Source organism: Balaenoptera physalus (assembly GCF_965194825.1).
Source record: "Balaenoptera physalus genome assembly, chromosome: 6".
NCBI classification, from domain to species: domain Eukaryota; kingdom Metazoa; phylum Chordata; class Mammalia; order Artiodactyla; family Balaenopteridae; genus Balaenoptera; species Balaenoptera physalus.
The window spans coordinates 47172435-47186284 of record NC_138885.1 but is presented as its reverse complement, the minus strand read 5'-3'; the positions used below and the strand labels follow the sequence as shown (position 1 = coordinate 47186284).

General features: G+C 39.7%; 1 protein-coding gene across 30 annotated transcripts in view; it reads left to right on the top strand.

Moving 5' to 3' along the window:
- Positions 1-13850, top strand: part of NEB (nebulin) — a 215487-nt gene that overhangs the window by 166434 nt on the left and 35203 nt on the right. For 28 of the 30 annotated variants that reach the window (XM_082464810.1, XM_082464809.1, XM_082464808.1 and 25 more), the window contains 11 exons: positions 89-193; positions 607-711; positions 2797-2901; positions 3057-3161; positions 3814-3918; positions 4924-5028; positions 7507-7611; positions 9045-9149; positions 9774-9881; positions 11796-11900; positions 13531-13635. In XM_082464810.1, the coding sequence (XP_082320936.1) occupies positions 89-193; positions 607-711; positions 2797-2901; positions 3057-3161; positions 3814-3918; positions 4924-5028; positions 7507-7611; positions 9045-9149; positions 9774-9881; positions 11796-11900; positions 13531-13635 (1158 nt within the window). Of the gene's footprint in view, positions 1-88; positions 194-606; positions 712-2796; positions 2902-3056; positions 3162-3813; positions 3919-4923; positions 5029-6767; positions 6873-7506; positions 7612-9044; positions 9150-9773; positions 9882-11795; positions 11901-13530; positions 13636-13850 lie in introns of all 30 variants that reach the window. The other 2 variants (XM_082464812.1, XM_082464800.1) reach the window with 1 other exon arrangement.

Below are 13850 nucleotides of genomic sequence, written 5' to 3'. Positions count from 1 at the left end.
TATCTCTGTAACATCTGATCCCTATTCTTTGTTCTTAATTTTTATTGGAGTATAGTTGATTTATAATGTTGTGCCTATTATCATTTAGTATCTGTATGTTGAACTTGCCACCAAAGAGAGACCACATCATCATGCTGGAAACCAGACCACAGCCTTGAAGCATGCTAAAGACGTGAAGGACATGGTCAGTGAGGTAAGTTGGGAATTCAGCACCCAGGCACTGGGCTAAAGAAACAAATCCTTTGTTAAAACCTTCACCTGCTTGGGAGTTCCCTGGTGGTCTAGTGGTTAGGATTCGTTCACTGTCATGTCCTGGGTTCAATCCCTGGTGATGAACTGAGATCCCATAAGACATGCAGCGTGGCCAAGATAAAAATAAATAAATAAATTTAATTAATTAAAAAAAAACCTTCACCTGCTGCCTCTGATCAGAGAGCTCATTTCTATAAGTTGTGCTCAACAGCATCAAGAAACAGAAGGCAGAGCTATTCTCTTAACGAGCATGACCCAATGTGTCCCTAGGCTGGATCTGTTCCATGGTTGTGAATTGGGAGGGATGAAAACACTTGAACTTAAATTTCTCTCTCTTCCATCTTTATTTCTTAGAAAAAGTACAAAATTCAATACGAAAAGATGAAGGACAAGTACACTCCAGTTCCAGATACGCCAATCCTCATCAGAGCCAAGAAGGCTTACTGGAATGCCAGTGATGTATGCATCCTTCCCTTCTTTCTTCATTGTGATGGGGCAGCTGAAGTGGAAACACCTAAGAAGCATAAGATATTACAGTCATATCCGTAATTCAAAGTCCTGGCGCACAATACAGATCAGGAAAGAAACAAAAACACAAAAGCCAAACAAACAGGCACAAACAGTACCATTTGGCAAAGTCGCTAAGAATAATGCTGAGAGATGCTGAAAACCTACTGCTTTTCTCATTGCTCTTCCAAGCAAAAATATGACCCTTTCTTCTAATTCTTTGGTGGCATTTCCTAGGGATACTTGATGTTGCTTATCCATAAAATGTTGTTCTTGGAAACAGCCAAACACAGTTTCAAATCCTGATGCTGTGATTTGCCTGCTGTATGACTCCATATAATTTACCTAATTCTTCTGAGCCTCTTTTCTTATATGTGAAATGAGGATAAGAATTGTGATAATTAAATTAGACTAAACAAGATAACAGATACATGTTTCTAGCACAGTGCAGGGCTCTTAGTTGACACTCAGAAAATGTTTGTTCCTCTCTTCTCTTGATCGCCTAAATCATGTGAATGACATGTTTGTTAGAATTCAGAGGGACAGACTTTCATTTCCCATACCACGTGATCAAGGACAGAGTGCCTTTCAACGGTAATGAGATTATCTGTTAATGAAGATATGAAATGAATCAACCCGGTTAGATGGCCAGTCCTTACCAGTTTTGTGTCCCAGGGCCCAATTATGAATGCATTGCACCTATTACCAGAACCAGGATCTCTGGAGGACTGGTTGGGACTTAACCCAGCCAAAAGCTCAAGCAACCCCCTCACCCTCAACTTAGCAACATAGCTCTAGGATTTCAAGCATCTTAAGTGGTTACAGTAATCCCTAAGCAGAATTGTGAAAGTGTACAGCAAATTGGAACAATATCTTAGTTCCGTAATTTTGTCAGAAATTTTCAGTTGCAGCTAAAAGGAGTCTGCTAGTTGGAAGAAGACCATGCCAGTTTGCTTAAAATATAAGCTGAAAAAATTATATGCTACCCTCAAAATCTATTTGCTAGGATAGTTTTTGTCTTCTTGTGACATCCCCATCTTTATCACTTCAAGGTTACTGTCGAATATTAATTTGAACCAAGCTTGCTCTGCATCACCACTTCTCAGGGATGTCCACACAGTGAAATTGGCCCCTGGAGCTCATTATACACCACTGGACAGCCCTATCCCCAGGGCTTTGTCAGTACCAATACTGGTAACTCTAACCTTTGAAATAGTCCAGCTGGGATGTGGCATTAAATTCAGCCTATCTACCGTGGCTATCCCCACAAGGAGAGCTAAAGGATCTTAGATTACCCATCTGAAAAACAAAGTTAAAGTTAAAGGCCTCCTTCACTATGTGTTTGCTCAGCTACCCAAAAAGAAAAGATTTGTCCGATATTGAAAACAGAGCGCTCAGAGAAGTACTCATTTTGTGTAGATGAGATGAATCTTCTATGATACTCTTAGGTTAAAGTCAGAGCTATTGACTTTTGAAATACCACAAAGATAAAGATTGACATGAAATAAAATTTTAGGACTGCTCCATGGAAAAGGCATTTTAATACCAGGAGTTAGAAACTAAATCTTTCTCCTTTTTCCATGTACGATAGTATGTCCTGGGCTCAACAAAGTTACGCTTCTTTTTTTTTTTTTCTCCTCCCAAATGAGCTTTTTGTCTGCTTGTTTTACGTTTAAATAAACTTTTTATTTTAAGTAGTTTTAGATTTACAGGAAAGTTGCAGCGATAGTACAGAGAGTTCCCATATAGCCTATACCCAGTTTCCCTTGTTGTTACCACCCTACAATACCATGGGACATTTGTCACAAATCAATATTGATACATTATTATTAACTAAACTCCACACTTTATGCAGATTTCTTTAGTTTTCTCTGAATGTCCTTTTTCTCTTCCAGGATGTGAAAGAGGTTTTTAATCTCTCCCAAATTTATTCAAGGGAAAACATAAGAGATAAGACTCAGGAGAGTTCAAGGTTAAAAGAGCTTAGTTATTTAACTTGGTAGTTCTTCATAATCCATGTGCTTTTCCTCTTTCCAGCTACGCTATAAAGAAACATTTCAAAAGACCAAAGGGAAATACCACACTGTGAAGGATGCTCTAGACGTCGTTTATCATCGCACAGTCACAGACCACATCAGTAAAGTACGCCGCTATATATTTCTACTTGTGTTGGGCTCAATAACCCACCATAATTTTTAAAAGTATCCTCCCTTTTCTAAAACTCTCTGGAGACAAATGGACTTTTTTACATTAAATTTGGGTAAGACGTTAAAGCTGTCTTTGTGCTTTTACCACAGATAAAATACAAGCAGAACTACATGAGCCAGCTGGGAATCTGGAGGTCCATTCCTGATCGCCCTGAGCATTTCCACCATCGAGCAGTCACTGATGCAGTCAGTGATGTGAGTCTTGAAATTTTCTATTTTTACATATAAATTAATATGTCCACATGACTTAACGAAATCAAACACTGCATAAAAACTGATTAAACACTTGACTAAACTTTAGCTCTTGTGTATGGATGTTTAAGTCATAAACCTCATTGCTAAATAAGTGAGCTTCAACTCAGGAGACAGAAAAATATACTCAAATTTATAAACCTAATTTTTCTTCTAAATGTGTTACATCATAATATATGACTGGAAGTGATATACTTCATGTAAATGATAACCTATTTCTGAGCAACTGAAGAGACAACTTCATGACAATTAAGCAATTAAGACACATGACAATGCTCATTTAGAAAGAAATTTCAGCTCTTTATATGAAAATACAGCTGCCAAGCTAATGATATACTCTCTAGGCAAGTATGCCTGTTAAATTTGAATTGCTTTACTTGATATTAAAATGAAAAATTCCATATGCAATACAGTACACCATAAAGTGAGCAGAAATCAGCATTATTGGAAATGTCTCTTAAATAATTATTTCAATACTTTATTATTTTATATACCTTAGTGGTCAGACCTTCTATTTGTTCTACTTGTCTCGATCCTAACCTACTGCTATTTGGAGGTAGGTACTTAAAACTCTTTGGTGATATTCTTCTCCCAGGTAAAATATAAAGAAGATTTGACCTGGCTTAAAGGCATCGGTTGCTATGCCTTTGATACCCCCGACTTCACTCTGGCTGAAAAGAACAAGACTCTCTACAGCAAGGTATATATCTATTCAAGGGTAATGGCCACATCCATGAAATGTACTCCAGTGCCCACAGAGAGAATTAGTACTGAGGAAACAGCTTCTCATATTTCCATCCCTATCCTTGCTTCTAGACCCTAAAGTTGGAGTATATACTACATTATTCACTCTACTCAGGAATTATTTTAGTATCGGCCTCATTGACAATAGTAATCATTTATTTACATCACTCATTTGAATTTGATAAAAGGCCATCTCAGTACAACTCCTCATGGCTCTTCCAGAATTTCCTAATATGTCTCTGGGTGATTTGATATGGAAGCAAATAGAAAGTGAGAGTATTTTAATCTACAACCTTGATGTGTGACTTGAAGCAAATAACTTTGTTTTTATGGCCTCATTTTCCTACTTACAAAATAAAGCAGTTGGATTAGCTTCCTTTGAGTTCTAAAATAGAAGGCAGCAAACTTTTCTGAAAGGTTCCAGATAGTAAATAGTTTACACTTTGTGGACCACATTCATTCTGTCACATATTCTTTGTTACAATCCCTTAGTACTATATAAAAAAGTTTTTTCTTAGTTCATGGGGCTATTTAAAAACAGGTAGTGGTCTAGATGCTAGCATACCCCTGCTCTAAAATATTATGATTATCTGATTCATTACTGGAAAACTACTTCTAATTAACGGACTAAAAACTGCCTTCGAGTGCACATGGAAATACATTCAAAGTAAAATAATAATCACTATAAGTATTGAAACAAAGAAGAAACTGATTTGGATTTTTGTCAAATATGGAATATAGATCTATATGACATCCATTCAATGAAAGTATGTATTTGGGGGCTAGTTTTTAAGACATTGAGGTGGGTATACCCTTCATTGCATTGGGAGCCAGAGTGTGTTCAGTAATTACTTGTTATCTCTATGAATGAATTAATCACAATTGTATACAATAAATGGCATGTCTCATTCTTAAGATAATCACAGCATGCTATCAAGTAACCATGTTCTATTTTCTCTAGTATAAGTATAAAGAGGTATTTGAAAGGACGAAGTCAGATTTCAAGTATGTTGCTGATTGTCCAATCAATAGGCATTTCAAGTTTGCAACTCAGTTGATGAATGAGGTATGTATGACCTGATCCAATTGAGCCTATTAGCGTCCCTTTAGAAGTCTATAAATGAGGTTTGATTAAAACCCAATACCTAAAATGACAGGAAAGCCATTTTAGTGTTGATTCAAGATTACGCATTGGGAAGGCTCTTATAATATCACTATCTGATGAGCTCTGCCAAAAGCATGAATAAGAACAAAGGAAGGGGCTGTCCGGATTGGAGTGAGGTCCCCACAGCCAGCACGGCCTCTGCTCGCACTAGCACAGGGCGGCACAGCCCTTTGGGTGACGAGAGCAAAGAGGTAAAGGTTTTGTTTTTTTTTTTTTTGTTTTTTTTTTTAAAACTTTTATTTTTTTTTAAAATTTTTATTTATTTATTTATTTTTAATTTATGGCTATGTTGGGTCTTCGTTTCTGTGCGAGGGCTTTCACTAGTTGTGGCAAGTGGGGGTCACTCTTCATCGCTGTGCGCGGGCCTCTCACTATCGCGGCCTCTCTTGTTGCGGAGCAGAGGCTCCAGACACGCAGGCTCAGTAATTGTAGCTCACGGGCCCAGCCGCTCCGCGGCATGTGGGATCCTCCCAGACCAGGGCTCGAACCCGTGTTCCCTGCATTAGCAGGCAGATTCTCAACCACTGCGCCACCAGGGAAGCCCTAAAGGTTTTGTTGACTCTCAGCTGAACTCCCTTCAACAGGGAGTGTATAGGATTCTGTGTAGAGTTGGAAGACCCAGAAGTTCAAAGTTAACTTAGTATCCCTTACCAAGGCACAGAAATGGCAGCCCTAAGCGGGTAGTTGTGATTCACGCCTTCAAATGTATTGCCACTGTGACTCATACATTGGTGCAGAGAAGTGTCCATTTTCACTCAGGATATTCCTTTACCTTCTACCCAGTTTTTTCTGGAACTGTCTTTGCAATAGTTTAAGGTAAATTTAGCTTAAAATGATGAAAGAAGCAAGCTATGAATTAATGTATGTATGGATGGTTTTTACATTTAATTTCCTATCTTTGTATTTTCCACAGATTTACATAAATTCAAAAACAATGGTAGAAAATTAGTAAAATGTGTCAGAAAATGAAAATGTAGCCAATGGTATATTTATTTCAATATATAACTTTTTTGTTGTTTATAAATTTTTTTTTTTTTTTTTTTTTTTTTACTGATAACATTATACCAGAACATATAAGATTTTTTGTTGTTTATAAATTTGATTTAGTTTATTTTCAGTAGATTTCCAGGTGGGATGACTCTGAAGAATTACTGTTGGTAGCTTCCTAGGGAGACAGTCTTGATATATTTTGTTTCTATTTTTCTAATTCATGAAGGATTTTCAGGTCTCTTTTATAATCAAATAAATTAACTAGCATATTAGAGTGTGTCCATGAATATACCTTTTGACTCTCACAGCCTAAAGTAGTAAACCTGTAGCTTGTCAGTGCCTTATTTTAAATACAATGTAAGATGTCATAAAACTTAACATTGCTAATGACATCATATGTAAAGATGGAACATGTTTAGGTACAAGGTGCTTCAATTCTGATGTTATAACTAATCTAGTCCAAGCCCCAGCCTTCTCCAGGCCGTCTTCCTTTGCTTAATTCTCTTCACCTCCCTATTTTCATTACCCTGGATGCTTTGGGAGCCCACCTCTAGAAAACACATTTTTCTGGCTCTCTGAAGTATCTTGGGACATTTGTGTATAGCCTTGAAGTTGTACTCTTGCTATAATTTGATATGATGTTTGAGCAGAAAAAATACAGAGCTGATTATGAGCAGCGGAAAGATAAATACCACCTGGTAGTCGATGAGCCTAGACATCTGCTGGCTAAGATCGCAGGCGACCAGATCAGTCAGGTACTGTGATAGGGCCGCCTGGACGGCCAAGCAGGACTGTGCTCCAAGTTTCTCATGAGATGTCGTCCCGTCTGCTGCAAGGATGTCATAGGTTCTGCCTATGATATTGGGATGTTCTGTTCCAAATTATCTGTCTAGCCACCCAAAGAGCCCACGAGCTCTTTGAGTGTGCCAGTCCATGCTCTGTGTCCTCACGTGTGCTGTGGTGAACATGAGATGCACAGCTGGGTCCTCACACCCTTCATCCTTCAGGAGGGCCTGTGTGTAAACTGCAGTTGTAAAGTGAGAATTAAGGTGCAAACGCAGAAACAAAGAAACAGATTAACGGAAGGAAAGAAGACAGAACGCCTTACTGTGTTTTTCTATTTCACTGATGTCACCTTTTCTATAAGGCAATTTTGGTGGGACTGGCTCTATTATTCCCCATTCACAAGGGCTGTGGGTGGTCAACTGCAAATATCACGTCACCCTGCTTGGCATTATAATGCATTTGGTTGTCTTCACCCATACACACGTGAGAACACAAAGTGTGTGTGCCTACATCTCTTCACTCAGAGGTGATCAGGATATAGAGCTATGTTCTTTTCCGTCTTCACAAGTCTCTTTTGTGCTTCACTGCTCTTTGCATGAACAGAGAAAATATAAATCTAGTGCCAAGATGCTTCTGAAACAAGGATGTAATGAAATTCTGCGTCCAGATATGTTGACTGCCCTCTACAACACATACATGTGGAGCCAGGTAATGTCTGATGTGATGCGAAGAAGAGATTTAGAAGCCTTGGGGGCATTCACCTCTATGCTTTCCCTGATTTCCTTCCCCGGCCCCCTGACCAAGCTGGTTTCACATGACAAAGCTGCATAAATATTCACTCCCTGTAAATGAACTCTGGTTGTGGCCAAGTGTGGTGCTGTAGCAGCCAACATTTGTATGTCTTCTGACACTTTTGGAATTCCAAGTAATATTAACTGAGACTCTTTCAAAGTTTTTCAAACTTTTCCAAATTGGTATAACTTTATGTTTTTCAATATTTGCCCCAAAGAAGTAGATTTCTTAGAGATTGAGGATGTTAAGTAAATTTGACAGTATTTAAAAGATGTGAATATTTAATGTTTTTGTCTAATGTGTCCATTGCTCAATAATGACTACACTGTACCATTTTGGAGAGATGAGGATGACAGCACAGCTCTTTGAATATTGTGCATATTCATGGCCCCTCTTGAGTTTGATGCTGAATTTGCTAGGTTATTTCCAGCACATCTGTCCTCACACACCCTTGTTAACAGCACTGCTGATCACCTTGCCTTCCTACAAGGTCAACTGAAGCACACACCACCACCTTCCCGTCATATGTTGGAAGGTAAATTTGAAGCAGCAAAAGACAGTGATAATTGCTTAACTACCAGATACGATGTTAATAAAAGGTCATTGTTCCCACACGCAAAGAAAGTTTTTAATCAGTCTTTTGTATTAGCAACTTGTTTTATCACTTTAGTTTGACATCAGATCAACACATGAAATGAGGAGGATGAGGTCTTCCTGTGAACATTCTCTTTGCCTGAACTTTTACCTTGGTCCCGATATGATCATCAGATGGTTGTGCATGGCATTTTGCTGTGTTCTCAGTGTCTGTACTGCTTGAAACCGCTTACGTGCATGAAAAAAAAAAAAAAAAATCATGGCTTGAAAATTTCAAAAATGAATGTCTTTAAAAATAACTACTTCAAACTGTATGTATTCATTTTTTTTACCTGTTTCATCTTTGATATGGAAACATACTTAAGAGATCATATATATTCGATGTAGCATATTGTGAGCGAATCATTACTTGCCAGAGTCCAGAGAACATGGGTCTAGTCCTGGCTCTGAGATTCACTCTGTATGTGCCCTTAGCTCATACTCTTAACCTCTCTGGACCTCAGTTTCCACATGGATAAAATATATGGAAAATATTTATTATTATTATTATTATTAGCTCACTCTATTACACTGTTGCTATCAAATACAGATTTATATAAACATTTCCAGTTAAGAAAGCATGGCATCATCCCGCACATCTATGGCTTATATAACAATCCTACTCTGCCGTGGGACTCTCTCAAGAGGAAAACTAGAGTCCCTGAAAGCCCTCTCTTCTACTTCAAGTTAACTTGTTCTTCTCCTCTACAATTTAGATCAAGTACAGGAAAAATTATGAAGAAACAAAGGACAAGTTTACCTCAGTTGTGGATACTCCAGAACACCTACGTACTACAAAAGTCAACAAACAAATTAGTGATGTAAGTACAAGAAACACTGAATGGATTTTTGGCCTTGGGGGGGGGGCACTTGCAAATGTGGGAGGGGCATTTTAGATGGTCACAATGTTTGGAAAAGTTTTTTTTTTGGCTGCATTAGGTCTTTGTTGCGGTGCACGGGCTTCTCACTGCGGTGGCTTCTCTTGTTGTGGACCACGGGCTCTAGGCGCACGGGCTTCAGTAGTTGCAGCACATGGGCTCAGTAGTTGTGGCACATGGGCTTGTGGGATTTTCCTGGACCAGGGATCGAACCTGTGTCCCCTGCATTTGCAGGCAGATTCTTAACCACTGCCCCACCAGGGAAGTCCCTGTTTGGAAGATTCTACTGCCATTTAGAGGGAAGGAGGCAGGGACAATAAGTGCCCTACTATGCTCAGGACTCTTCTTTTACAGTAAAGAATTGTTCCAACCAAATTGGCAGACACCCCATTGTAGAAGCACTGGAGCCTTAGCAGAAAGCATGAAAGCACCTGTTTATGGAATTCTCTTTCCTTTATATACACTCAATGAAAACAACAACAATGTTGCCTTTATATGTTTACATTATGTTACAATGTCAATTGAGATACATAAAGTTGTCTCTTTCTGCCTTTTCATCTCCTTCAGATACTGTATAAGCTGGAATACAACAAGGCCAGACCCAGAGGCTACACCACAATCCACGACACGCCCATGTTGCTGCATGTCCGAAAGGTCAAAGATGAAGTCAGTGATGTAAGTTACCAGGATGGCTTTACAGCCCCTCTCACTTTGGCCTCTTTGTAATGTGATATAACAAACCCAGGTCCACTTATCTATTCCTGTGTAACAATCACTCTAAATGTAGTGGTTGGAGACAGCAGTCATGCTTTTTTGGCTCACAGTTCTGTGAGCTGTGAGCTGAGTGGGCACAGTTGAGTGGATGCTCTACCCCACACGCTGCAGCTCAGGCGGGAAGGCTCACTCCCAGAGCTGGCTCCCGATCACGGCTGGGCTGGGAGCTTAGCCATTGTGGAGACAAGAGCCCCTGTACGTGGCCTTTCCGTGTGGTTTGGCCGTCTCACGGCAGAGTGGATGGGTTCTAAGAGGCTGGAGTAGAAGCTTCCAGACCAGTCTGAAAAATGCAGTGTGCCATAAACTCTATTAATACTCTATAAGTTTCGTCTTGGCTAAGAGGAAAAGGTAGCCATTAAATTCTAATACTCTGAATTTAAGGAGAAATTACATTCGTATATTTTCATATATATAGCTAGATTCTATGGTGGAAAGCTATCATAATATTGGTTAAAAAATAGATTAAATATTTTAATGGCTATATGGGCACCATAAAGAATAATGAAGGCAACTATGGAATCCCTACCCGAAAGCCTTGACTGAGGCTGGTGCTCAGGAATTCTTTGGTAGCTAAACAAATGGGTTCACACTATTGACTCTAAGTTGCCAAGAAAAATGCTAAATACGTCAGTGCACTGTTTATGAAGGCAGAAATGTATAAATCATTTAAAAAATGTTTTTAATATTTTTTTATGTTAAAATAAATTTTGACACTTCGAACATGAACATCGGGTATTCATAAACATCTATACGGTAGATCCCTTATGTGGAGCAGCCCTTTCCCTCTCAGTGTAGAAAAATGAAGCAATTCTGCATCCATTTCCCTAAATTTCTGATTGTAACAATAACCTGAGATGTTGATGAAAAATATGAATTTCCAAGTCAGTCCCCTAAAGCTACGGATTTACTACATCTATGGTGAAGCACAGAAAATTGTGATTCTTATGATCAGGCAAGTTTAGTAAGCGCTACTATGACTTCCGTAGAACAGTTTTACTCAGTCACAGTAAGACCTAAGATCCTTCCGCAATAACTAGTGAGAAGTCCCAGATGGAGTCCCAGGGCCCTGAAATGTAAAAGGAGCAAAAGTGGGTGAAGCTAGAAATTCCAGGCTAGACATGAAAAAATGAGCAGTTGGGCTCAAAGAGGCTAAGCCTTCCCTTTTCTCCTCCTCCCATTCAAACCCACACATGCGCAAACTTACCAGCGATGGCTCTAGCAACGACAGTAGTGACGACAGCATTCATCCATCAGTTCACTCATTCATCAAATATTTATTGGGTTCCTAAGTGCCTGATGCTAGGAATGAGGTGATGAATGATGCACAATCTTTGCCCGCAAGGGATTCAGCTCAGTGGAAAGAATAGACAGATAATTATAACACGACATGATAGCAGCTGCAACTGTAGGGGCATGGAAGGAGGGCAAGCCTGATCCCATCTGGGTGAGCCAATGGGGGAAGGCTTCTCTTCCATCGACAGTTTTCAAGATGTTCTGAACTCAGGAGTTTCTGATTTGGGGACAGGAGAACACACTTGGATAGCTGTCCAGCTGCCCCTTTCAGCACAAGCTCAGAGGACATAAATTCTATGGTGCCACTGGTGAACATACACAATGTGTCCTGGGGAGTTGGTTTTAAGATCTGAGACAGGATGGTGCGTGTCACATAGCTGCATGGCTGCATCCTTTCTTCACAACAGACTGATTCAGTCTTAAGGAGTATCATGTACTATATTATGGTTTTAATTTCTTGTTTTTTAAGATACTTGTGGGCTGCTATAAAAAAAAAAAATTGACCTGTGTTTCCTCCCACAGCTGAAGTACAAAGAAGTTTACCAGAGAACTAAGTCCAACTGTACTATTGAGCCTGATGCTGTTCATATCAAAGCAGCCAAGGATGCCTACAAAGTCAACACCAATGTAAGTTCCAGAAACGTCCCCAAGCCTAATAGGGGTTCATCAGCTTCTGTAGGGCACATGGCCTCTTTTGACATCTTTTCAGGTGATTGAGCTCTAGTGAGTCCAGATCAGGGGTTGGCCCCTCAGAGCATGAGTGATAACACTGACCTCTAAGTGCTGCCCATGGTTCTCACAAAGGAGAGTGGGGAAGAGCAAGGACGGCCCATGGATGTTATACCTGCTCAGCCTCCATGTTAGGATGCTGAAAAATGGGGGATTTAATTCTGAAATGAAGGTTACATTTTCGACAGTGTCTCCGGTCTCCACGTTCTTCTCCTGCCACAAACTCTAGAGCCTACTTCTCCTGAAAAAAAAAAAAGAGAACACTTGAGCTGCTTGGTGCTGTCAGGACTTGGCCTAGACCTTCCTCCTGTTCACATCTCCCTGTGCTGACTCATTTCTTTGTGATGGGGCATCTTCAAGCCTCAACCACAGGAACACTTTTGTGCATTTAAATGAGTATCGACTTCTTAAAAATATATAAATGGTTATATAATGAAATATTATAAAACCCAACTAGTGCCTACTAGTGCTACAGAGAACTTACATTTATTAGGACCAGCAAACTGAAATGCCTTTAGGGACTGGCAGGTAGCGTACAGGTGTCCTGAGGATGGACAGAGGGACGGGTAGCAGGATTGATGTGGGACAAAGCAAATGCAGTAAAATGTACGTTGTAGAATCTAGGTGCTGGGTGTATGGGTATTCTCTGTAAGATTCATGCAACTCCTCATGCATTTGAAAATTTTCACAGTAGAATGGGAAAAAGTTGGATCCATTTTTAACTTATAAAACATGTTTATCTTATTGTATATCGATTATACCTTGACCAAAAAAAGGAGAAAGAAAAAGAGTGAGGAAAGAAATGTGCCTGATGATGAGGGCTCTTCCCAAGGACACTCACTTCTGTGCCTCAGATTCAGCCCAAGGCAGCCAGTTCTCCAGCTCAGATGCAAGTCTAGCAAGTCCACAAGCACCTCTGATGCCTGGCTGCCCAAGTTTGAAACCCAGCTCCACTGTTCACTAGCTGTCTCACCTGGGCAGCTTACTTAGCCCTTCTAGGCAGTTCCTCAGCTGCTGATTTCATATAGTTGTGATAAAGAGTAAATGAGTTTATATATATATATATATATATATATATACACACACACATATATACATATATATACATATATATATATATATATATATATATATATATAAAAAACACTTTGAAAACTGCCTGGCATGAAATAAATACTGCAAGTGTTTAATACTTTTTTAAAAAGTCTGAATTTAGTTAGAAATTAAAAGTACCTGACTCTGAAAATGATTAGACTGCACTGGCAGAGTGAGTTTGAAGAATCGTTCCACCAGGAGCCTTTAAAAATTTTAGCCCCTATTTTGAGGCCAAAGGGTCCCACAAGAGGACAACTTGAGTGGCCAACTGGTTGCATCCATTGTACAGAAATTTTAATTGGGGCTCTCTCTTGCATAAAGAACCATGACTTGTTATATGTTAAAATGCAAGATGAGTCCCTCTGTGCCACGTGTGTGGTTGTGAATTCAGGCCACTGAATGAAGTGACTTGTTTTTGTCTTGTTAAAAACAGCTGGATTACAAGAAGCAGTATGAAGCCAACAAAGCCCACTGGAGATGGATCCCTGACCGACCGGACTTCATCCAGGCCGCCAAGTCATCCCTACAGCAAAGCGATGTGAGATAAGAGAGGCAGTCAGAACTGCATGACATACCTGAGACAGAAAAATTAATCTTTATTCATAATAACCACTGTCACAGGTGTTAACCCTAGCTCATTTGAGATCCAAGGACAGGAAGGTTGTAAGGTGTGGAAGGCAAGCTCAGGAAGCAGACCTGGCCACAGAGCCTGGTCTCCCGTGGCTGGGCCCAAACACTAATGGCTCAGAGTCC